This window comes from Podarcis melisellensis, assembly GCF_964234715.1.
Source record: "Podarcis melisellensis genome assembly, chromosome: 8".
NCBI classification, from domain to species: Eukaryota; Metazoa; Chordata; class Lepidosauria; order Squamata; family Lacertidae; genus Podarcis; species Podarcis melisellensis.
The window spans coordinates 53,712,565-53,736,084 of NC_138540.1; the positions used below are offsets into that span (position 1 = coordinate 53,712,565).

Below are 23,520 nucleotides of genomic sequence, written 5' to 3' on the forward strand. Positions count from 1 at the left end.
ACAGATGCATCAGCAAGGAATCCTGAAAACCGATGATTTGATCACACGATTCTTCCGTCTTTGCACTGAAATGTGTGTTGAGATCAGCTATCGTGCTCAAGCTGAGCAGCAGCACAACCCCGCTGCCAATCCCACCATGATCCGTGCCAAGTGTTACCACAACCTGGATGCCTTTGTGCGCCTCATTGCACTGCTGGTGAAGCACTCTGGGGAGGCCACCAACACAGTCACCAAGATCAACTTGCTCAACAAGGTTGGGAGCACCCTCCCCCCCCCCCCCGTACCCATCTATCTTGAGTTTGTGAGAATGGGTAGTATACTTTAGAATTGTGATGACTGAGGCTGGTGGGAGTTGTAGTCCATGGGGCCAGGTTGGCAAAGGTTTCCTTATTAAATGAATGGGAACTGGTGCAGCATGTTTTTTTACAAACACAGACTAGGAGTTCCATGTTTTTAAATCGTGATCCATCTATGGATGATGTTTGGCAGGTGATTGCCTCCTCTGTAAAAGAGATCCTTAGCTACATTGTAAAGAATGTCAGTGTACTATGCAGGATGTACTTGGAGCACTTAGGAAAAGCATTACATAAATCTGAATAAGGGTTTGAGATGTGCATATCTCTCGTTCACTTACATGTGAAAGGGGCAGAAAACATTATTGTAAAGTTGCAGTCAAGATCGCCAGTTTGTTGTATTGTCTTCAAAAAATACTGAGTATGTGCATGAATTCCAGTTGGCATTGCAGTAATTATAAGCATACATAAAAGTTGCATTCTGAGCGCATTGCCTTTTTACCTCTAGGTTCTTGGGATAGTTGTGGGAGTCCTTTTGCAGGATCATGATGTTCGTCAAAGTGAATTCCAGCAGCTTCCCTACCACCGCATTTTCATCATGTTGCTGTTAGAATTAAATGCTCCTGAGCATGTCCTGGAAACCATAAACTTTCAGACACTCACAGCCTTCTGGTAGGTATCATTTAATTGACTAGAGGACACTTTGGGTCTTTTGGCTCTAGAGTTCTGTGATTTGCATTGAGTCTACACCAGTTCACTTTAGTTAACACTAATTTTGTGTAATTCTAAATATGTTGATAGACTTGGAGTCTATTTTGGTTACTGGAATAATTGCACATTAAGAAAATTTGTGGGCATATGTGGGATTCTTTCCCTACATGGACTGTTCTCTAGTGTATGGAACCAATGCTTCTCAGCCTCTTGGTGTGAGGGAAGGGTTTTTATACTGCTCTGTCTTAATCTCTCTGGAGACCCACATTGGGATCTGCAGCTGTGGAGCTGGATTTAGAACATTCTAGAGCTTTAGCCAGACTCAATCCCTGGTCAAGTTGGGACATTGATCCTGTGTTCTATTCAGGAGTGGTGCTATTATAGTTGTACAGACTGCCATCTGGACACCTATGAGAATTTATGGCAACTAAAACGCTCCTTTACTTTAGTGAATCTGTTTATTAAAACTGTGATTCCTATATGGTACATTATTGTCTTGGATCTTAATTATGCATCTTTTACTACATTTGAATGGTTTGGGGCCACCATCATTCCTTGGAGAAATATTTGATGCACTTTTAAAATAAATGGCAAACTTACTTGTACAGTTTTATAAAATCCACAGATTTTTGGCATTAAATGCAGTGGAAGGAATAAGTTGTAGTTTGATGGCTTTGGAATTATTGGGCAGGAGACAGGGGGGCTTTACAGAAGGGCATTACGACTACCCATAGGCCACTGGGAATTCTGCCTTCAAGGCAGATGCAACCCAATTGGGGTGGGCAGGGAGATTCAAATCTCCTAGTATAGTGCCGTAGAACAAATCATATCCTCCCTGATCATCAGCTTGAACATTTGATGTGCAGGAAGGAGCTGATAACCTGCCCTTTTCATCTGATCTGCATGAGTCAGCTGGAGGTTCACCCACTGCTGCTGGCATTTGGCCCTGTAGGGTTGGCCAAGAGTGAATGCTGGCTCTTGGTCCTTAAAACATTTAACCACCTCTGCCTGATTTAGACTTCAAGGATGGTCTCAGTTCAATGCAGATTCTTGGCAGTACTTTAAACAAATCTGACACAAAGCTTGTGTTGTATGTTTTTATTTCAGTAACACATTTCACATCCTGAGACCTACAAAAGCTCCAGGTTTTGTTTATGCTTGGCTAGAATTGATCTCCCATCGGATATTTATTGCAAGAATGCTGGCACATACACCACAGCAGAAGGTGTGGCTGCAGTTTATCTTCTGTAACTTACGAAGCTTCCAAAGGGAATAAGGATGCATCTTGGTTTGCAGGTTTTGTTTAACTAGAATGACTTTATGCCATTTAAATTTCTGATGTCTGCTTTTAAGATCTTTACCATATTCCCACAACGTAGCTGCTAAGAGTTGATTACCTGAAGAGGTCCAGAAACCTCAGCAGGACAGATTAAAAATGGGATGTTAATCTTCATCCCTTAAAAAACCCAGCCTGGTAAAATTCAGTCTGAATACAAGAATGTTAAACCTTCACTTTTAACCCTTAAAAACTGAATCATCCTTCAGTCAAATACACTGGCTGCCTTTGCATGGAACACTAGATTCAGGAGTGTGCTTTAAAGCAAACCATGGTTAATTAAACAGGCCAACTTTATAACCTGTGGCTTGAAGTTGATTTGTTTTGAAACTTAGCAGTGTTTTAAACCTAGATTCCTATTTCACACATAACTCTTAAGTTTTGTAAATGTGAAAACTATACCCTGCCAGGCCTCCCAGCTGCGTGGGAGAAGGAAGTAGGAGAAATATGGTTATATAATACAATTGTTATGAGCTTGATAGTGTGGTTGCAGTGGTGGTGGTGAGTGAGGCTCGACATATCATGGCATGTCCTGGGATCCAGTGCTTGTCTCAGTAGGATGTGATCCAGTATTATTGCTAGGAGGCCCTTCCTTCCACTAGTTCTACCTGTGTGACCTTGACTAAAGTGCATACTTTGTGTACTTTTTATCTGAGTTGTGGAATTATTTCAGTTCTCAATTTAAGAATACCCTTCCTCTCTGTTAAAAAAAGGACAGTACTTTTTAATCTTCTGAAAATAAACTGTTCTGCCTATTAATTACCAGCCCTTACTTCTGAAAATGCTTGGCCCTTTAGTTGTCTCTGAGCAGACAAAGACAATGGTGCAGAGGTACATGAGCTGCAATGGACAAGTTCCCTATTTTGTTTCTAGGCAGGGGCAAGGGAGGAGGATTGTGCAGTGTAAGAGAAAGAGAAAGAGAAGTTAAAATTATTTTCTATTTAAAATGAATATTTAAATCAGTTTACTCCAGCAGCCATAGATGTTAAACAGAAGTTTGATATAACTTGCAAGGAACCATTTGCAGCCTTGTAGGTTGTATCAAACTTCTGAGAGTCCACAGCTGCACTGTATTGGGGCAGATGTGACCAAGTCTTTCCAGTAAATCTCACTCATTCTTCCATTTCCCTTATGTCCATAATTCAACCCCTACAGTGCCCCTTATTGTACATAAGTGGCTGGTTTCACTATGGATTTCATATTTCAGGTAGCCCTGACAGATTAAAGAATAATGTACTATACTGCTTTGTAATATGCAAGTTGTTAGTTCTACCAACAATGTTAAGTGGGATCCAGTTCAGACATTATAGTAAATATATTAGCAAATATCACATAACTCTTATCATGTAATTCTCTTTCCAGGGGTGGCCTATGTATGCTCAGCTGTTGATAGATCTGTTTAAATATTTGGCTCCTTTCCTGAGGAATGTGGAACTTGCCAAACCTATGCAAATTCTGTACAAGGTAAGTAGAATTTAGAATAGAGCAGAAGAGAATTTGTTACAATTCAGTGATGGTCTGGATTATTTTCCCAGCACAATTGTAGCTTCACAGTAAAGTTCAAATCATACAGCCCTTTTCCATGGGATTGTGGATGAGGAAATTGACCTGTGTGTTTAAAAAGTGTGCCACCAACATGAAACACTTGGAAAGCTCTGATAATAGTGTTGACTGAGATGTTTTGCATAGATTTAGCATAGATACTTAGTTTTCTCCCCCCCCCCCCGTTTTTTTGTAGGGTACTCTGCGTGTGTTGTTGGTCCTGTTACATGACTTCCCAGAATTCCTCTGTGACTACCACTATGGTTTCTGTGATGTGATTCCTCCAAACTGTATTCAGCTAAGGAATCTGATATTGAGTGCCTTCCCACGTAATATGAGGCTTCCAGATCCGTTCACTCCCAACCTTAAGGTAATGTACAAGGCCTGGTTTGTATGAGACCTCATCTGTTGAAGCACCTGAGATTGTGCAATGGTGTTGATGCTTTTGCATAAACAACTATGTCAGTAAGACCCTAGTGGGTCAGCTTAACCTGCTTTGATGAAACAGGGTAGCCAATATAATGCCCTCCTGATGTTGGACTCCAACTCCTGTTGGTCCCAACTAGAAGCCTAGTGCTTAAAGATGACAGGAGTTGTAGTCCATCAACATCTGAAGGGCACCCCATTAGCTACCCCCAGCCTTAAGGGAAGATGTTTATAACACTGAACCACCCCAGGTGGGGAATGTCATTTTGAACTCCTGGTCTTGAAAAGAGCATTCTGTCCTGGAACATACACTGCAGTCGTTGCTTAGTAGTAAAGATGCACTTGAACTTTGGCAACTGTTCCAGCATATCTGTTTGCTTATGCTACATCTATACCTGAGGCCCTCCTTTGAGTGCCACCACCATGAGAGATCCAGAGGGTGTTTTAAGGAGAAGGGGCCTTTTCTGCGGTGCCTTTCTGCTTGTGGGATGCTCTCCCCAGGGAAGCTCGCCTGGCACCATCATAACATATATTTAAACACCAAGCAAAACATTTCCTCTGTAACCAGCCTTTTGGCCCTTAACTATCTGTGGCCTTTTAGAATTGGGCAGGATGTTTTCAATGTCTGTCCTCCCCACTGGTTTTAACATATTTAATATATTGATGTTGGGTAGTTTTTTTGGTTGGTTGTAAGTCGCTTTGGTTTGCATTGGGCAAGATAAAGCAGCTGTCACATTTAAGATCATGGTGGTGGTGGTGATACAAGAGTGATACTCAGCCTTCCCTGTGGACTTCAGATGGGTAACAGCTGAATGGTAGAAAATAACGTTAGGATGCTTCTGTGTGCTCAACAGGTGGACATGTTGAGTGAGATTAATATTGCTCCACGGATACTCACCAATTTCACTGGAGTGATGCCACCTCAGTTCAAGAAGGATTTGGATTCCTACCTCAAAACCCGTTCTCCAGTCACGTTCCTGTCCGACTTGCGTAGCAACTTGCAGGTGAGGGGCTTACTCAAAAATCAGATTGAGGAAGAGGTCTGGGAGTGGAGGTTAGCATGCAGTCCTATGTTTGCTGTGTCTTTTGCTCCAAAACAGGCTTTTAGGTCCTCTGTCTAAAGCAGGGCTCATCAACCTTATTTGGGGCTGTGGGCAGTTCTGGAATTTTGAGTGTGTCATTCTTTTACTCCTCCCCAAACAGAGATTTTCTTTACTTTTTTGTGGGGGGATATTTGGGTAAAAATGAGATCCAATAGGCTTAAAACAGATCTTGAATTTGCAGAGTTTTACATGGATTCCCTTAAAAATAAATATCAGATTGAGGCTTACAGTGGTGGACCCACAGTAAAAATCATAGATCTGGTGCTTGCCAGATGCATAGTTTAGTCATCAGAGAGGAAAGATCCCAGTTCAGCCCTGATCCCACTGCAGAATGTGTCATACATCAACCCCTCTTAAAGAGACATAAATTAGGAAAAGATCAGTTTTACCTGGCCCAGATAATGCATCCTGATGGAGCTGTGGGTCTGTGTTTAGCAATTTTTTACTATATTGTAATGCAGGTATCTTTTAAAAACTAGTACGTAGTTGGGGATGGATTGTGCAGCATTAGTGATAGAGGAGATAAGAGAAACCTGCCTGCTGTTAAAGCTAATGGCTTTGGCAGACCTTTTAGTGAGTTATACTCCGCAGTTTAAATATTCGTAATCACATAATATATTTTCTTCAGGGCTCTTTGTCTCGGAGGTCCAAGGCAGTGATTTTGCTTCTTTTATGTTCACCCCACTAGGTATCAAATGAGCCTGGCAATCGCTACAATATCCAGCTGATAAATGCCCTGGTGCTGTATGTAGGTACTCAAGCTATTGCACATATTCACAACAAAGGTAGCACTCCTTCCATGAGCACCATCACCCACTCGGCTCACATGGATATCTTCCAGAATCTTGCTGTTGACCTGGACACAGAAGGTAAAAAAGGAAGCTTGATAGTACTTCAAATCAGCTAGCCTAATGCTAAATCAGATGCAAGAGGTTTATCTCTAGGTCTTTGGCTATGGGGAAAAAAGAGCCTGGGAAATCAACCTGGTGAGGTCAGACATAAATACTGTATAATTGATAATGGTGCTAGCCTTACAATTGATACTGGACTTCAGAGGCTAGTTGATAATTGCAGGTACTGGCGTTCTATGACATAATCAATCCCACATCTCACTATTTAGCCCACATGGATAATACTTTGCTTTAATCTGGCCAGATTGTACCCTAAAATATTGTTAGATTTTAGAAATTATGTTTAAAATATTCCACAACTAATATATAGAAAATGTTTATTTAGTTCCATCTAAGTGGTGGGGAACTTCTAGCCCAAGGGCCAAATGTGGTCCTCCAGACCTCATCACTCTCCACCCCCAGCCCAGGCCATGACCCACACTCTCCTTGGTTGAGTTTGTCAGCTTGGAATGTGTCTGTGAACTGTGATGATGCCTCTCGCTTGGCTGTATGGAGAACAGAAGTTAGTTGTATGTATCTGTAGAAACCGGTTACTTTTACATAGCTGGAATGCAGCTTAATGTCAAATCAGTTGCTTTTGCTTCTGATCCCACCCCTGGCATGTGGCCTCCAGGCTGCAAAATGTTGCCCGCGCCCCTTGTGTAAGCCAACAAGTTTATGAAAATGAATGAACTAGGAAACTTTGAGAAGTGAGCCTGGGAAATTCATGTCAACTGGTGGCAGCGCCCATTTAATTAACCTTCCCGGCTTTCGGACATAACTCTTGGAACTAACAAATTAGCCAGGCAAGGACTGTTGATTTCCTTTGTGTTTAAGAGAATCTAACTATTGACCTTTTTTGTGTTCCAGGTCGGTATCTCTTCCTAAATGCAATTGCCAATCAGTTACGGTACCCAAACAGTCATACTCACTATTTCAGCTGCACCATGCTTTACCTATTTGCAGAGGCCAACACTGAAGCTATTCAAGAACAAATCACCAGGTAAGAGATCTGAGGAGTCTAAAACAATCCCTACATTGCCTAGTTCTCACAAAAGAGCCAATGAGGAACTGGGGAGAAGCTTCAGGAGCTAACACTTAGTTGGTCCACTGCTATCTGAAGCTGTCCTGCCCAGCAACTAGGAAGAAAGTGGCTTGTCCCTGTTGCAGCAGTAGCAAGTCACTGCTGGCAATGTAACAAACACTCTAAGCTTTGCCCCTCTTATCCACATGTAGAGTAGGACATCCAGTGTTGATTAGAGGGTTCACATGGTTTGAAAGGCAGCTGTTGAGGTGGTTGCAGATTCCATACAAGGATCCTTTTCTGGATGGAGGAGCATTCATCCCCACAAATCTGCAGCTAGAGTCTGCAGTGGTGAAGCCTAGAATCAGGTTTCCCACTCTCACATTATATTGAGAAGCAAAGTCTTCCACATTCTGAAAGCAGCATAGTGCTAATTAATGTTGCCAGACGCAAACCCATGAGGGTACCTATTCTCAGCAGGACCTTGATATTCCTGCATCATGTCTTTCATACTGGCACGCGGTGTGACTTCCCCCATGCCTTAATCTGTTTCTCTTTTACAGAGTTCTGCTAGAACGACTGATTGTAAATAGGCCTCACCCATGGGGTCTCCTTATTACCTTCATCGAGCTGATTAAAAACCCAGCATTTAAGTTCTGGAATCACGAGTTTGTCCATTGTGCTCCAGAAATTGAAAAGTGAGTAATTTTAAACAGTTAGTTGTTCAGTGTATTTGGGGGACTCAGTCCTAGGAACTCTGGTACTTGCAGAGGAGAGGAAGTTGTGCCTAGAAATAAAGTTTATTCTCCTTGTTGTAGGTTGTTCCAGTCTGTTGCGCAATGTTGTATGGGGCAAAAACAGGCACAACAAGTAATGGAAGGAACTGGAGCTAGTTAGAGAAAGCAACCACCCTGGAAATTGTGCCAGCCTGGAGATCTCCATCCCATCAAGCTGACAGAATAATGTGTGTGGGTCTAGCCAGACCTTGGAGGCTGCCTCTCCCTCCCCCATGTTGGGCTTACATCACAGATCTTTGTGTGAGAAATCTCCTCCTCTGTGGGCATGTTCCAAAGTTTTAAAAACAAAAGTTTTGACTCTTGGCCAAAATTCAGAAGATGCTGTGAATATAATTTCGAACTATTGTAAATACACAGAACAGAAATATTTGTCTGAACTTTGGGTTTGTGCGAATTGTGTTTCAAGAGAGGCACATACTGTGTGCCTGACCAGCCTGTAATAGAAGTGGTGGCTGCTGATGCCAAGTGTTTTGTCTGGGGCAGATCTGCTCTCCTGACATTCCCAGACTCCCAAAGAATATGGAAAAGCCAGTTTAAATATTATGTAACTTATTTTTCTTGTGGGTGGGAGACCTGTAAATCACAAAGTTGTCAAAGAGGGGGGAAATGAATGCATTGGAGCACAGGATCCTACAGTATATGGGGGACTGGGTGGGGGAAAGTTAGGATTAGGGTCCAGTATATTGCTTTTCCCAGTATCAAATGCTGCCAGCAAGAGGCACGAACGTTGGAGCGGAGGACTTCTTTTGTTTTGATTGGCAAAGATATACTTTGGGCCCTTTGGGAGAGGGCTAGTGGGTTTAGCAAAGGAAACAAGAGACCAGGCCTGTAGATTTTCTTTCTTGACACTTGTAAATTTTGGGATGGGGAGGATGTGAATCTGTTAACTGCTCCCCTGTGGCCACAAAGTTTGAGTTTGTAAAAAGAACAAAAAGGACCAATACAGCCCATTTTGTAAGGATTTTGAATGTTTTGTAAATGTATTGGTCCATGTGTTGTATTTTGTAGCCTTTCTAGTTCTCTTGGGCTTTAGTTCTCCCACTTCTTGTATGTATGCATTCTGTAGTTAAACATTAAAGTCATGAAAAGCAGCACATGTCCATGTTTCCTCATAATCTATGACGAATGTTGTTAAATGTTCTTCACTGCTTATATTTTCAACATAAATCTAATTCCTTTTTATACTATCAAGAAGATGCAGTACATCAAACAATCTAATATATTGCTACTTTAATTAACAATGTTTAACTGCTATCTTAAGAGGATAAAAATGAGGCATCAGTAAAATGTAAGCAAGAATCCTATTCTTGCTGATTCCCTGGGCAGTTAAGTGGGCTTCCAATAAGGGTTTTTAAAAAAAACCAAAAAAAAAACCTAGGAGCTTTCACTTAGTGCACATGTTCAGGCCTAGAGATGGTACCTCCAGGTGAACAAACAAAGGGCCAGAGCAGGATGTACACTAGGAGGTGGCCCTTCTACCTTCAGATGGCATGAACTAGGGTTCAAAATGAATAGTCCTGGTGCTGCAATCACCATCAAGGATTTACCGGGGGAGAGAATACTCGATAAATAGAACTGTCCAGTACACCATTTGACCCCATTCATCCTTCATACTCAAAGTGTCCATTAAAGTGGCAATAACACAGGTTTCTCACTTATCAATACAAATACACTTTATTGTTTAAAAACTCCAAGCCTAGTCTTAAACTATGCATCTGTGCAGCTCATCTGGCCAGAGGTGGGATGGGAAGACGGTTGGAAAAAGCAAAAGACAAAGGCATTCAAAATGTAAAATAATATAATAGACTTGACAGTGAAAATGTTTTTAGGAACATTTTTTTCAACTTCAAAGAAGCATGAACATTCCCAGGGATGAGGAAGAGCATCTAGACAGTAAGCAAGTGAAATATGTTAATCTTTGTTCAGCAGCGCAAACATCTGCACCTAGAGTGCTAGATCTGATCACAGTCCTTTGGGAGAGGGGGACATCCCATATCACTAATGCCCTATTTACTGGGTCTCACAGGTGTTGTAAACGTGGCCATCTTACCAGCTGATTTAATGTACAGGGGGTCCTAAGAGGTGGAGAAACTGGCTTTCCAGGTGTCCTTTGACTCCAACTTCCATTAGTCTCAGCTGGCATGACCTGGCCCATAATGGTCAGGGATGATTGGAGTTGTCCAAGTGCATCTACAGAAACACAGATTCCCCAGCTGTGTCAATTCTGTGCTGTGTAAATTGGTAGCTTTGCTACCTGTGGATATAATTGATACTCACAGAAACACATTTTTATATAAAAATAAATGCCTCTGCCTTTATAGAAACCTTTAGCTAAGCCTCCCAGGCCAACAGCACTTGCCTTCATCAGCTGCAGCTAGCTTGCTAGCTCCAGCAACTGGTGCAAAATCATCTTCTGGCCATAACGCACTTGCAGGGCAAACTTCTCCCGGCAGCTTAGTTTTGAATAAGCTTGAGGGTCTCTGAGCACTTCTTCCTCTGCTTTTAAGTCTGAGCTGTATGACTTCAGGGTTAGCAGTGTAGCATCAAAGAGCAGCTTTTTCCAGGAGGCTTCAAGCCTTGGTATTGTAGTATTTGAGAGCATCAGGAACATAGCACCATCCTCGCCTGCTTTGGGTTCCTGGGTCTCTTGCTCCTTAAACTCCTTGAACTCATCTGCAGACATAGTCAGCACCTACAGCCACAAAGAAATGGGATTATTGAGAGCTACCTTCTTGGTCTCTTAAGTAACTTCAAGGCATCAACAGCCCCACAGATGTTGGTAAACATTCTGCAAAAGGGATCCTGCTGTTGATTCTCAGGATTTAAAATTCTGGACCTTCCCCTCTCCCAAGTTAAGTTACATTCTGGAAGAGATTCATAATATAATGAAGTAAATATGTGAGAGCATCTTGAAAAACATCAAAATTAGATGGATACGTTTATATAATTATTATTTTTTGGGGGGGGGGCGGACATTTGCTAGTTTCCATAGACAGAATTTGGAGGAACAGCAGACAAGTCATTCAAAATGTTTTGAAATTAAGTTTCCATTGAGACAACTGAAACAGGCAGCAAGAAATATAAATGTGTATAAAGGAACACAGCATTTAATCCATGTATGTAACTTGGTTAGTGATTATGTTCAAAGCAAAAGAAACTACAGTGGTACCTTGGTACTTGAACAGCTTGGCTCCCGAACCCAGAAGTAAGTGTTTCGGTTTGCAAACATTTTTCGGAAGCCAAACATCCGACACAGCTTCCACTTGAGTGCAGGAAGCTCCTGCAGCCAATCAGAAGCCGTGCCTTTGTTTTTGAACGGTTTCGGGAGTGGAACTGACTCCTGGAATGGATTAAGTTTGAGAACCAAGGCACCACTGTATATATTAGTACTAAAACTGTCCTTTGACAAGCACCTGCAGGAAATTTGGCAGACCATTTAGAGCTCAAGGTCAGTGAGGCTGTTGGCCCCCTAAAGCCACAGAGAAAGAAGTCCCAAGGGATGGAAGCAGAATCTCTCTAGCCACATTTCTCCCTTTCCTGGGAACAATGACAGCACCACAGAAGATACGTCATTGCCACACAGCATAAAAAGTTCAGACCTGCCCCATTCATTCCACTACAGAATATACGGCTGATTACGCGGGGAAGTGGTGGTTGCATAAAGAGAGAACGTGGTGGAAGCTGCCTGGGACTTCAGCAGAAAGCAACAAGTTAAAGAGTCTCAGTGGAAGAATTTGCATGCCATGTAGCAGAACTTGTGAGAGGTGGAATGAAGGCTGCTTCCTACATTTTCTAAATCCTGTCCATTAAAATAAACAGCAGTAGCAGGCCAGGAGTACATGTGCACATCTTCACCCTGGTCCAGCAAGTGAGCCAGTCCCTGGAGGAAAGAGAAGCACACTTGCCCAACCAATAGCTTCTCTGTAGCTGGCTGTGCTCTTTCTTAGGAGGCGTCCCAGAACCCAGGGATAGGGGGGGTTGCACAAAAACATCAAAGCACACAGACAGCCCACAGAGCGACTCTGTAATGGGCAATGCCTCCAGTGGAGACAAGCTCTGGAAAGACTTCAAAATGACCAGTGCATTGTGACAGGTGAGTTTTTGTGCTGCCTCCAGCAAAAAACAAAGCACAGCTGCCCCCTCCCTTGCAATCTGCAGACTGACAGAGGAATTTGCTTCTTACCCAGCCAGCTAAGACTGAAGCACTCTTCTCCTTTCTGGGGTTGCAATGCCCAGGTGCCAAAGTGGCATTAGCAAGCCCCCAAGCAACCTCAGGCCTCCCTGCCTGCTACTGGAAGAAGCCTTCACAAGTCACACCTCCACTGACCAACAGAGAGGAGTTGTCCTCCCTCCATCTAAACTGAAAGAATCTTCAGATTAAGTCCAACATGCCACCCCTGTAAAGTAAAACTCTTGTCAACTGCTTAAGTAATCACAGCAAGCATGTATGGGAGTAAAATGGCCTCCCAGGAGTCTAATGGCGCAGCAACCAGCCAGAGCCCTTACCTTCAATGCCATGGCCAGCTCTTCTTCAGTTAAGACTCTCTCCCAGCCGATCACAAAAGCCCCTTCCTCACCCACCATCTCCATCTGGCAGAGGAAGTCCCATTGCTCCAAGACCAGCTGCCGTTGAGCTTCTGTCTTTGTAGCTGGTGGAGGGAGACAAAAGCAGCAGGTGCAGGTTCAACAGGCAGCAGAGGGAGCATTGGCTTCAGTCAAAAGCAGAAGCGCATCATTTCGTCTAATCCAGCGTAGTGCCGCAGCTAACAGTGCCTGGCAGGGGCCAGAGAGGCCCAGCTTCAAGTCCTCACTCAGTCCCAACAAGACTTTGGACTATTGTGTCTAACTTGTCCCACAGAGTTGTGAAGGGGGGGAGAGAGGGAGAGGGTGAAAACCTTGAATGCCATCCAGAGCATCATGGAGGAAAGTTCCATGCCTTCAGATTATTTTGTTTTAAATTGGCATTATGACCCAGGAGGTGTTATGCAAGATTGGGAAGCAAAGTAATCAAGCTATTCTGTTCTGGATGCCACCAGCAGCTGCAGAAGTCACATACAAACACCTGTATTTAAATGCAGCCTCCGCCTATTAAAAACATAGCTGGAAAAAGCAACACAAGGTGACAGACAGATGGATTTTCAGATATCCTCTTACTCTGCTGATTTATGTTTCTTTTTTTAAAAAGTGTCTCCTGGCCAGCCTCTTGCCTTGCAGTGCTGCTTTGCATAGTGTCAGCATCTGGATGTCAGCAGCATCGTTTGTGTTGCCAGGATACGGTTCAGCAAAGCCATACATGTGGAGGAGCTGCCAGTTTGCCATCTCCCCATAAGTGTTGAAGATCTCTTGGCCTTTGCAGATGGACTGAGTTGCAACCATTTTCAATACCTCCTGCAGACAAAAGAGGGAAGTAAAACTTGACAGATCCTGTCCAGTCCTGAGAATCTCCCAAGAAAAAGTTTTCCTCTGCCCCACTCATCTCCTGCAGTTTTCTCCACTCCTGCAATGTGTGCAACAGATGAGGAATAACAAAAGGGATGCAGTTGGAGGAGGAAGATAGAAGGTAGAGTAGCAGACATCTTCCCTGTTTTTCACTCTTAGGAAGCATTGGCTTACACTCCCAAGCATTCCCCTGAAATGCACCATATTTGCTGTGAATGCTCTTCAGAGACAGGAGAAAATTCTGGAGAGGGATGGAAGAAAGCAGAGCCTCTCACCCATCTGCTGCCGAGAAAGGACACTCCGTGGAAAGGCTGCATGAGGGATGGGGGAGCTTTTTAGCTCAATGGGCCAAACTGTTCTCTCTCCAACCCCCTTTGGGCCTGGCAACCCCATGGCATCACAGGAGTCTTCAGAAGTCCTTCTCAAAGCTCTATTTCATGCAGCACTTTGAAATAGGCTTTGTAGGCCCTGTCAACCAGCTGATCAGTAGTGCCTGCAAAGTCCCTTTTGGCTGAACCAGATAGGTGAGACCCATGCATTCCCAAATACAGTTGCTTGCAAAGTGATGAAAACAGAATCCAAGCACCGAAAATCAAGGGTGCGCCTGAGATCGGAATCAAGGGTGTGCCTTTTTGCCCAACAACAGACCTGTAAATTTTTTCATTAAGATTTTTTACAGGTTTGATTTCAGGGACTGTGATGAGGGGAACAAGAAACAACAGCTTCTTACTTAAGCAGTCCCTCTCACTCAACAATCTAGGAAGAGATTTTCTCAAGTCCAGGAAGAGCAATTGCATGACCTGATGTCAGTCATGTTGCTGCCGCCCAAGGATTCCTACTGGTACTTGGGAGCTAGAGAAAATGTACTTGGTTTAATTTCCTGCATTTTAGCAAAGATCAGCTCTCCAAACAGCTTCAATTTAAATTCCACAAGGTACAATGTAAGGAGGAGGGAGGAGAAGAGAACAAAGTTCCAAAGGGGGCCGAGATTATGTCTACACAACTCCTACTCTTTCTCCTTTCCTTTCATCCTTGGCTCTCCACAATGACATATTTCACTGATTAACCAAACAGGAGAAGCAGCTAAGTTACAATTAGCTGAAGCTATGGGCTAAGCATCCCCATTATGCCGAAGGACACAGAAAGGGCACACATAGATCAGAACCTTCTTCACCAGTCTTCCAAAGATAAATCACAACAAATAATTCCTACCACAGAGTGGAATGACACCTTGGTCATTTTCTTATGGCAGGAATTCTCAGTCTGCATCACAGTGAGTCTCCCCTGAGCAAGAAATGAACCATCTGAGCCTTTCAGTACTGGGAGAAAACTCCACACATTCTTCAAGGCAAAAGGAAGATGGGCAGAGTTGACAGAAGACTCTCTTTCTCCAGGCAAAAATCCCAGCAGGTCAAGCAGCTACAGATGGCATATCCTGCTTTTCCTTATGGAAGCAGAAACTGCTGCAAGAAGGAATTGTTCCTTTGGCCACTGCAGAGCTGCATCGAGGACGAATAGTCCTCTGGTCTGAACAAGTCATAACACACATGATGGGAACTGTGACTCAGACATCCAGGAAAAAACCACTTGGCCCTTTGAAAATTCACACCTCAGGGAATAGATCTAAAAGACTGGGGGAGGTTGGTGTACACACACACACACACACACACACACACACACACACACACACAGGCTTAAGTACATCTAAGCTCTGTATGCTCTGCTCACCGGCGAATATTCCAAGTTGGCATTGTGGTCAGCCACGTGATTCAAGAGATCTGCCATGGGCACCATCACTGGGGGATTGGGCTCCTCCTCATCTTCCTCTTCTTCATCCAAAGGCTCCTGGAAACTAGTGGGGAACAAAACAGAGAGATACTAGACCAAGGCAGCTTTAAGTACAGCTAAATCATGCTGAGGTTGGTGAGAGGGAGAGATGCAAATGGCTCTGAAAATGGCTACTAGTTTAGAAACTGCAACACACAATCCAAGACCTGCCCCTGAACTCAATCTGAGCTTTACAGTGGTGCCCCGCAAGACGAATGCCTCGCAAGACGAAAAACCCGCAAGACGAAAGGGTTTTTCGGTTTTTGCGACGCTTCGCTAGACGATTTTCCCTATGGGCTTGCATCGCAAGACGAAAGCCCATAGGGAAATCTCGGGGACCTTTTTTTAAATGCTGGCGGTGGGGAGCAAAGCCTTTTCCCCCCCTCCGGACTTCAGAAGAGGTCCAGGAAGGCCGGCGGGGGCGAAAGGCTTTGCTCCCCACCGCCAGCATTTTAAAAGCGGTCCGGGATAGCAGGGAATCGCTTCCCGCTATCCCGGACGGCTTTTGAAGGCAGGCGGGGGGAGCAAAGACTTTTGCCCCCCGCCCGCCTTGGGAAGAGGTCCTGCCTTCCCGGGGGCTTTTAAATCGCCCCGGGACAGCTGAGAATTCCTCCGCTGTTCCGGGGCAATTTTAAAATGCTGGCGGGCAACAGCGAAGGCTTCGCTGCCGCCCGCCAGCATTTTAAAAGCCCCCGGGACTGTCCCGGAAAGGCAGGCGGGGGGGGGAAGCAAAGACTTTCGCCCCCGCCAGCCTTCAGAAGAGGTCGGGGGACAGACTGTCCCCAGACCTGGTCTGAAGGCGGTTCGGTTTCCATAGGAACGCATTAATTGATTTTTAATGCATTCCTATGGGAAACCGTGCTTCGCAAGACGAAAAGACTTGCGGAACGAATTAATTTCGTCTTGCGAGGCACCACTGTACTTTAAAGAGCCTTATCTAGGGTGCCCAAGCAGCATAGAACAGCCTTTTTCAACCTTAGTTCCCCAAATGTGGTTGGACTAAAAACCCCATCATCCCTAGTGAGAAGGACCAGCAGTCAGAGATAATAGGAGTTATGATCCAACCACATCAGAGGGCCAGGTAGGCACATTTGACCTCTGGGCCTGTGGTTCCCCATCCCTGCTATGCTTTATGCAAGGAAAGTTCCAACTGTCCAAGGCCAGAGATGTGGAAAGGAAGAGAGGCACAGCAGTGACACTTCTCTTCTTTGTTGATAGGCAACATTTGCTTTTCTGCCTTCTCAGTTCACCAAAAACTGAACCCCATCTGGGACTCCTCTTATCAACTCACTTCCTGCATATATTTAGTTTCTCAACCTCAATGCTTCTCAGGTGCCCTCTCTTGAAACTCCAAAGCACAGTGTCCCAGATGGAAGGCAACAGTACACACCCTGCTCGCCCCTCGGCAGTTTAGAGAGTGACCACTCATGGCTCCCACCTTTCCTCTCTCTCTCTCTCACCTGTATGCCATGACAAAGGCCACCAGCTTCTTGTAGAGCTCCAGAGTGTGCACCTCAGGGTCAAATATATCTGGGTGGGCCTTCAGGAAAGGCAGGATGATGGTGGAATACTCTGTCTGGATATTGGCCAAGTCCTTGTCCACAGCTTCTGGAATCCCTGTTCCTTGCAGAAGTCTCATCTGCTCTTCTTTACTCCTGTACAAAACAGCAAGCAGAAGGTGCAGTTTCTTTCTTTAAGCAAGAAGCCAAGTAAGTGAACAATCAAAATGGTTCCTGTACAGCAGGCTACACTCTCTTGGCCAGAAAGCAGCAAGGCACTACAAACCAGTTGCAGAAGTGGCACCCAAGCAGAAAGTGGATGGAACATCCACTTTCTTTCTCCCTCTTCACTCCATCCAGTCTCTCATGAATGCATGCACACACAAACCCCCACACCAAGCACCCTCTATCTCCTTCATCCATAGCGCCATCTTCTCTCCCTCTCCAGACTGGGTGGATTAGCTGTGCTGAAGAAAGTAGAGTCCCCCAGATTGCTCACTTGTGCTGAACAGTATTGACAAGCTGGCTACTTCCTCATCTGAGATCTAGCTATCACCTTGGTATCTGAAAGATCCAATATGTATTCTCAAACCATTCTAGTTTTCCTAATCCGAGACTAGAGGCTGGTTTCTGCACTCTACGCACCTCCCTCACCAAAACACCCTTTCATTATACTACTCTCTACATCACTTCCCCCACCCCATCATAAAAAGAAGCACTTATTAACACCAGCTTAATATTTGATTCTCAAGTGACTGTTGTTTAGATGACCTACTCTCAAGTGTTTTTAAACCTATTCTTAAGAAACTGTGAACAAAGAGGTGGAGGTGGGTAGACACAAACCTGCCCAAAGTTCAAACATGTCACCATTATCATCCAGAAATAAACTAGCCTCTCAATCAAACATCTCAAGCACCACCCTTAAGCACCACCAAGCTGGTATCACCACTGTCAAAAGTCTTTGATTTTTTCCTATGGAACTACAGTGCCTGCCTGCATTTTCTGGCATAACAAGGGGGAATGAAAAGCCCTAGGACTGGAGTCATGAAGATACGCTCCAGCACAAGCACCTGACCATGCCCAGCCCAGCCTCATTTTCTGAGCTACTGCAAGCATGCTTCACAAGCGTCCTTGAGGTGGTTGACTCTGCTCTGGACTCCAAATTTGTTTGGTGAAGATGTGCTGCAACTGATTTACCTGAGGAAGCTGGGCACTGGCAGAACACAGCCAAACAGCCTCCCCTCTTACCAGAACATGGGGTGATCCAGACCGCTGAAGTTAGGCCACAGTGACAAATAAGGCCCCCAACGAGAATCACTGGCTGTGGACTCATGAAGCAAAGAAAGCAGGAGCGGAACCCAGCCGGACTGACTCTCCAGAGAGGCTTGCTCTATTAAAGGTAAATAAAATAGACTGTAAGAACACTAGAACTATTATCTGTTAAAAGAGCAAACCAAATCAGCCAGAAACCTACGTCCATAGTTGAGAACACAACTCTCCAATCTCACTCAAGGATGACACAGTTTGGGGCATTCTGAAGAATCTGGAAGCTTACTGAGGAGCTTGCTGTTTTCCCCACCCCATTTATAAGTATCAACATGCACATTCTTCTTTGTAGGACAATAGCACACTCTATATCAGCCTTCCATCAACCTGGTGCCCTCCAGCTGTTGGACTATAATTCCTATCATTACCACGACTGGCTGTCAATACTGTACACCATAGGTCAGCAATCTGGAGCCTCTACCTCCTTTAGCACAACCAGATACATGCAAAGAATATGGATTTATTAATAGAGGGTACTGTGTGTGTGCATATGTACTATGCCAAGTGGGGGCGGTGGGAGTTGTAGTCCAATAGCATCTGGAGGGCACCTGCTTAGCAAAGGCTATTCTATATGACAGAAAGCACACATGCTGGTTGGGGCTGAGAGTTGTAATTCAAAACAGCTGGAGGGCACCTGGTTGGACAGGCTGCCCAATGAACATGAAGCTTTTAATGAGGCTACAGAACCCCCCAAAAACCATCCCTGTACCTTTTTCTAGTAGGGAAGAAAGGGGGCTTGTGTACTGCGAAAGGACTGCCGTTCTTGGGATGGTGAAAAGGACTTCTCCTGCTTCAATGTCTTCCCTGGCCACCATGCCATAATCAGCTACTGTGCCCTCTCTGCTCACACTGACCTACAACACAGGAAAAGAAAGTTTTTTCTCAAACTCCAAAAGGTTGCTTTTTTTACTACAACCCTTAGTTACAGGTCCCTGGTTAGCATCACAAAAGCCAACCCTTAATAGGTTAATTACCCTTTTGTACTCACAAGTGTAACTGGGAGTCCTTGGAGCCTGATCTTTATTGTTGCAACAAGACTTCCTACTGCCACAAAGATGAAGCAGCCAGAAGCCCAATCAATGGGTTACACCTGTATTTCAAAGTTTCCTGAAGTTTCCCTTAATACATTTCAAGATGCATCATCAAGACATAGATATGTCACAGAAAAGGTGTGGTCTCAGGTAGAACCTGAGATCCAGGCATGCTCCTGTCACTCAAATATAGTGTTTCACACTTCATCACAGTACAAAGAAAGCATTTACAGTTCCCTGGTCCCTGAGTCAAGTTAGATGCCACCCTTTTTCTTGTCTGGTCTATCACCTGCAGATGGACGGGACTGTACATCTTGGGGATTGCAGTGGGCTCTCTCACCCCTCCCCTTATGCCTCACTTCCCTGGGTCCTAAATGCCATTGGAACTGAGAAGATTAATACAAGTGGTTTCTTATGAATTTCTCAAATTTTCCCACTCAGCCAGTACAGAGATACATTTATCAGTGAATTGCTATTTTCCTTTGCTGGAGACCTGGGGTTTAGTGGGGAGTCACAGGCTCCCGAGCTGAGCTTCCCTTGCAGATGCAATGCATTTGCAGATATGTTGCTGTTATTTTCTCGTTTGGGGTGGGGGGAGGTCTCTCACCCCCCTTCCAATTTCCCAGTAACACAAGCCAGGTGACTTAAGAGTGATACAGCCATTTTCTAATTATTTTAGCTCTCCCAGAGTGGCAATATTAACTCACCATTAGCAGCTGTTTGAATAGAAGCAGGAAAAGGAGCGAGACTAGATTAATGCCGAGTAAAATGGTGCTTATTGATGCATGTGAAGTAACAAGATTAAAGTTACTACAAGTCTGGAAACTCCACATTTTCATTATCTTATTCATGCCGGTTCCTGTTGTTTGCTGCTGCCGGGTTCCTTTGGATGGATGTTTTTGTTTTAAAGCGTTTTATTATTAGGCCGGTGCATATTTACGGCTACAAGTTTCATTTCGGCTTGAATTTTCCGGGTGGTTCTGTACTACCTTCCGCTCCTTTACTGCTGGGAACCGCACCTCCTTCCCCTGTGTTGTGTGAGCCGCCTGGGAGTAGGAGTCACCCGCAAAGGCAGGTGAAATTCAAAGGGAATTTGAATGAAGAGCGGCCTCCCCTTAACACGGGGCCACGGCAAGGAAGCCTCTTGTTTCCCCCGGGGGGGGGATGGAGGGGCCTTTCCCCCTCGGCCAGTCTCTCCCCGCGGCAGGGAGCGGCTGGCCCAATCCCTTCCGGCCCGCGGAAGCCCCTGGCGGGCCGTACCTTAGCGCTCAGCTCCAGGCCCGCGTTGGCGCACCAGCCCAGGAAGGCGGTGAGGGCGCCCGAGTCACTCGCCGCCGCCTCCTCCTCCTCCACCTGCGGAGCACAGAGAGAAAGAGAGAGCGAGGTGCTAAGGCCTCCCCGCCGCCGCCGCCCACTAGCCGCCCCTCAGGCCGCGGTCCGGCCGCCAAACCCACCTTGGCGCACTTGGCCGCTTTCGCCATGCCGGACGCACCCGGAACTACGAATGGCCAGATGCGCCTGCGCGCGGGGAAAAGGCTCGTCTGACGCTACGGGGCGGAGCCGCAAAACCCCGCCCAGGAGGGAGGGGCTATTTCGCGGTTCCCTGAAGCTGCCTAGCAACTCACTCTCCTCCGTGTCTTAGTAGCAGGGAGTTCCGCTGGCCGCCCCGTTAGTTTTTAAGATATCGTTACAAAGCCGCTTTTAACAACCACGGGCAGTGCGCCAAAGAGCCCTGGGGCGCTTCGCTCCGTCTTCTGCCCCAGCCGGGCTGCTGCTGCTGCTGCTGCTCTTCCTCAGGGGCTCCGACGGAGCTCTCGGTTCTTTCCAAAAGTTAAGCACTTGTGCAATACTACAAGTGCCAGTAAGTTCTTTCGATACATGCGGGAACCAACTCTAGTAATATGTGCAAGGCGGACTGGAGTCAAATATGCTTTTTCAAAGTTCCCGCATGCAGAGTTGATATACTTCCCGTAGGTCTCCCTTAAACCATTCCCGTTCTGCTCACTGGCCCTGCTCCACAGCAACTGTTTCTTCTTGGCTAAAATAGATTCCTGAATGGTGAGAAGGCCTCTCACTTGCCTGGATGGAGAGACGTTTGTGTAAGTGTAGCAATCTGGCTTTTGCACTGCTGCAAGGGACCTACGGCACAAAGATTAAGAGTCAAATGTCTTGCTCCTCCCACTTTTGCCTCTTGCCCTGCCCATCACTCAGATCTGGCCCCTGAAAGGTTCCCCACAAGGGGATCTGGCCCTTGGGATGAAAAGTGTTTCCTACCCTGAGATATGGCAAAGGGGACAGAGGAAGCAATTGTGCTTTGCCAGGGGGCTGCCCATTCTACCCTCACCTTCCTTTGTAGGCTATTCTCCTCTCACCCCTGTTTGTTAGAGGAGAGCAGCAGTTGCTCTAGGATGTGTTCACCTGGAGCGTCAAGGCAAGAAGCAGCAAGTCAGAGCCTTGTGGCACTTCAGATACCAACACGTTTATTATAATGGCTTAAGCTTTCGTGGACAGCAGTCCAGTTCAACAGATGCATGAGCTCATTACATCCTGAGTTGTAGGTCTACAAGGTTGAGGAAGAAAATTGTAAACACCGAGAGGAAATGCAGAAGAGCACTGAGGGTATTCTGCTAATAAGAGTTTTAATACCGGTAATTACATTCTTTACAGGTTGCAGTCTCCCTTTGAAATTCATTTGTTCCAGTATGTCCATCTTAATGTCAATTATAGCGGGTTCCAGGAAGTGGAAATGTTTCCCCACGTGTTTCTTGATATTGTCATTTCTGATGTCCATTTGTGTCCATTTATTCTTTTGTATAGAGGCTGCCCTCTTGTCTTAAGTAGAGTACATGAGGACAATATTGGCAGATGGTGGCATAAATCACATTGGAAAGTATAATCGCTTATGGCAAATGTTTTCAAGCTTTATGGGTCCACGGTTCCCTTGACCAACTACATTCTTTCTGCGGCACCCCTATGGGGCTGAGGAGCCCAATTATGTCACACCTTGCCTGCAGAGCTGGCAGCCCCTCACCCCTTTTTCGAACACCCTCCCTTGTGGAGTGTTCCCTCAGCCTCCTCTCTTCTCCCCTCTACTTGGGAGTGCTCTGGGCAGCCACAGCTGCTGCTCCTGGTCTCAGCTGCCCCTCATCCCACCCCAAAAGGAGGTGCCTCCTCACACTGCCCCACAGGGGACTGGGGAACACCCCCTGACCAGTCCCAGAGGCACCATTCATTCACCTAGGGAGCATGTAGCCAGGACTGCTGCAACAGACAGCTGTGCAAGCCTTTGGGAGGCAAAGACACAAGAGAGCATCAGAGGCGGGAGGGAAGGAAAGAGGGACAGAGACGAGTGTTGCCCGTGGCACCCCTGACCATCATTCCAAGGCACTCCAGGGTGCCACCACACATTGGTTGAAAACCACTGGCTTATGGATTGAATTAAAGCAAAGCAAAGGAGTTTTATCACATGGTATGTGTCAACACAACTTTTTTGGAGGGGTGGTGCATGTAAAAAATATTCAGAGTGCTCTGAAAGGGATTTATTCAGAACCCCCATTCAAAGTGCTGTGGAAGGAAAATAGTCAGAAAAAGGTCACCTGATCTCATTATGACATCAGGTGATTGACAGGTAGGCAGCTCCACCCACCTACAAGTTGCCTCAAGGGAGGTCACAATCTAGCCCCTGGGCTTGGAAGGTTCCCCAGCCCTGATATATTGGATTCTGCTAAAAGTAAATAAATAAATGTGGCACTCGTGAATAAGCTGCCGCTTTGACTGCAAAGTGAGTCTGCTTGATCTTAATATCTTTATTAGTTTTCAACACAATAATCCTCTCTACATCAATGGGTTTGTTTGTTTGCCTTGTTTTACATTTTGTAGATATTGTGGCATCAATGCAACCAGAGAGCATCAACAACCATCATGCACAAAAATATTACATTTCACCTCATACAGAAAAAAGAAATCCATTAAATTCCACCTTAATCAGGAAAATGTTTCTTTAAAAAAATCCAATTCCCCCCCACCCCCACCCCACAGTAATATCTAGATCACCTTCAAATGAAAAGCTGCACATTGGTTGCCAATTGCTACAAGTAAATGGCAGGGGTGGAATCCAAGATAAATATTATATATAGGAATTTATAGATCTATCTCATCTGAAAGAACACATCAAGAAAAAAGGCAACAATATCTACAGCAGCCTCCTCCAACCAGGTGCCCTCCAGCAGGTGTTCTCTCCTGCAACTTCCTTCAGCTCCAGCCAACTTGGCTGTGT

General features: G+C 45.3%; 2 protein-coding genes across 8 annotated transcripts in view; one reads left to right on the plus strand and one right to left on the minus strand.

Moving 5' to 3' along the window:
• Nucleotides 1–9,213, plus strand: part of CNOT1 (CCR4-NOT transcription complex subunit 1) — a 59,013-nt gene extending 49,800 nt beyond the window's left edge. For all 7 annotated transcript variants that reach the window (XM_081921080.1, XM_081921084.1, XM_081921083.1 and 4 more), the window contains 10 exons: nucleotides 5–253; nucleotides 802–965; nucleotides 2,112–2,229; nucleotides 3,703–3,804; nucleotides 4,079–4,252; nucleotides 5,163–5,312; nucleotides 6,100–6,280; nucleotides 7,172–7,304; nucleotides 7,889–8,023; nucleotides 8,144–9,213. In XM_081921080.1, the coding sequence (XP_081777206.1) occupies nucleotides 5–253; nucleotides 802–965; nucleotides 2,112–2,229; nucleotides 3,703–3,804; nucleotides 4,079–4,252; nucleotides 5,163–5,312; nucleotides 6,100–6,280; nucleotides 7,172–7,304; nucleotides 7,889–8,023; nucleotides 8,144–8,222 (1,485 nt within the window). In that variant the 3' untranslated portion in view covers nucleotides 8,223–9,213. The remainder of the gene's footprint in view (nucleotides 1–4; nucleotides 254–801; nucleotides 966–2,111; nucleotides 2,230–3,702; nucleotides 3,805–4,078; nucleotides 4,253–5,162; nucleotides 5,313–6,099; nucleotides 6,281–7,171; nucleotides 7,305–7,888; nucleotides 8,024–8,143) is intronic.
• A 556-nt stretch (nucleotides 9,214–9,769) lies between these two features.
• SETD6 (SET domain containing 6, protein lysine methyltransferase) lies at nucleotides 9,770–20,771 on the minus strand. The gene is made up of 9 exons (XM_081921131.1): nucleotides 20,699–20,771; nucleotides 20,505–20,597; nucleotides 18,923–19,067; nucleotides 18,136–18,277; nucleotides 16,849–17,043; nucleotides 15,290–15,413; nucleotides 13,330–13,510; nucleotides 12,629–12,771; nucleotides 9,770–10,814 (listed from the first exon to the last, which is right to left on the minus strand). The coding sequence occupies exons 1-9, from the start codon at nucleotides 20,723–20,725 to the stop codon at nucleotides 10,497–10,499; spliced, it is 1,368 nt and encodes a 455-aa protein (XP_081777257.1). The 5' UTR covers nucleotides 20,726–20,771; the 3' UTR covers nucleotides 9,770–10,496.
• Nucleotides 20,772–23,520: the final 2,749 nt, after the last annotated feature.

Excerpts from the sequence above, each read along its gene's own strand:
- SETD6 (XM_081921131.1), bottom strand. The coding sequence starts at position 20,725 with ATGGCGAAAGCGGCCAAGTGCGCCAAG. Across the intron at positions 17,044-18,135 it reads CTGGATCACCCCATGTTCTG|GAGTAAAGAAGAGCAGATGA; the intron begins GTAAGAGGGGAG and ends TGTTTTGTACAG. Across the intron at positions 10,815-12,628 it reads AGCTGGCCATGGCATTGAAG|GTGCTGACTATGTCTGCAGA; the intron begins GTAAGGGCTCTG and ends TTGTGGCTGTAG.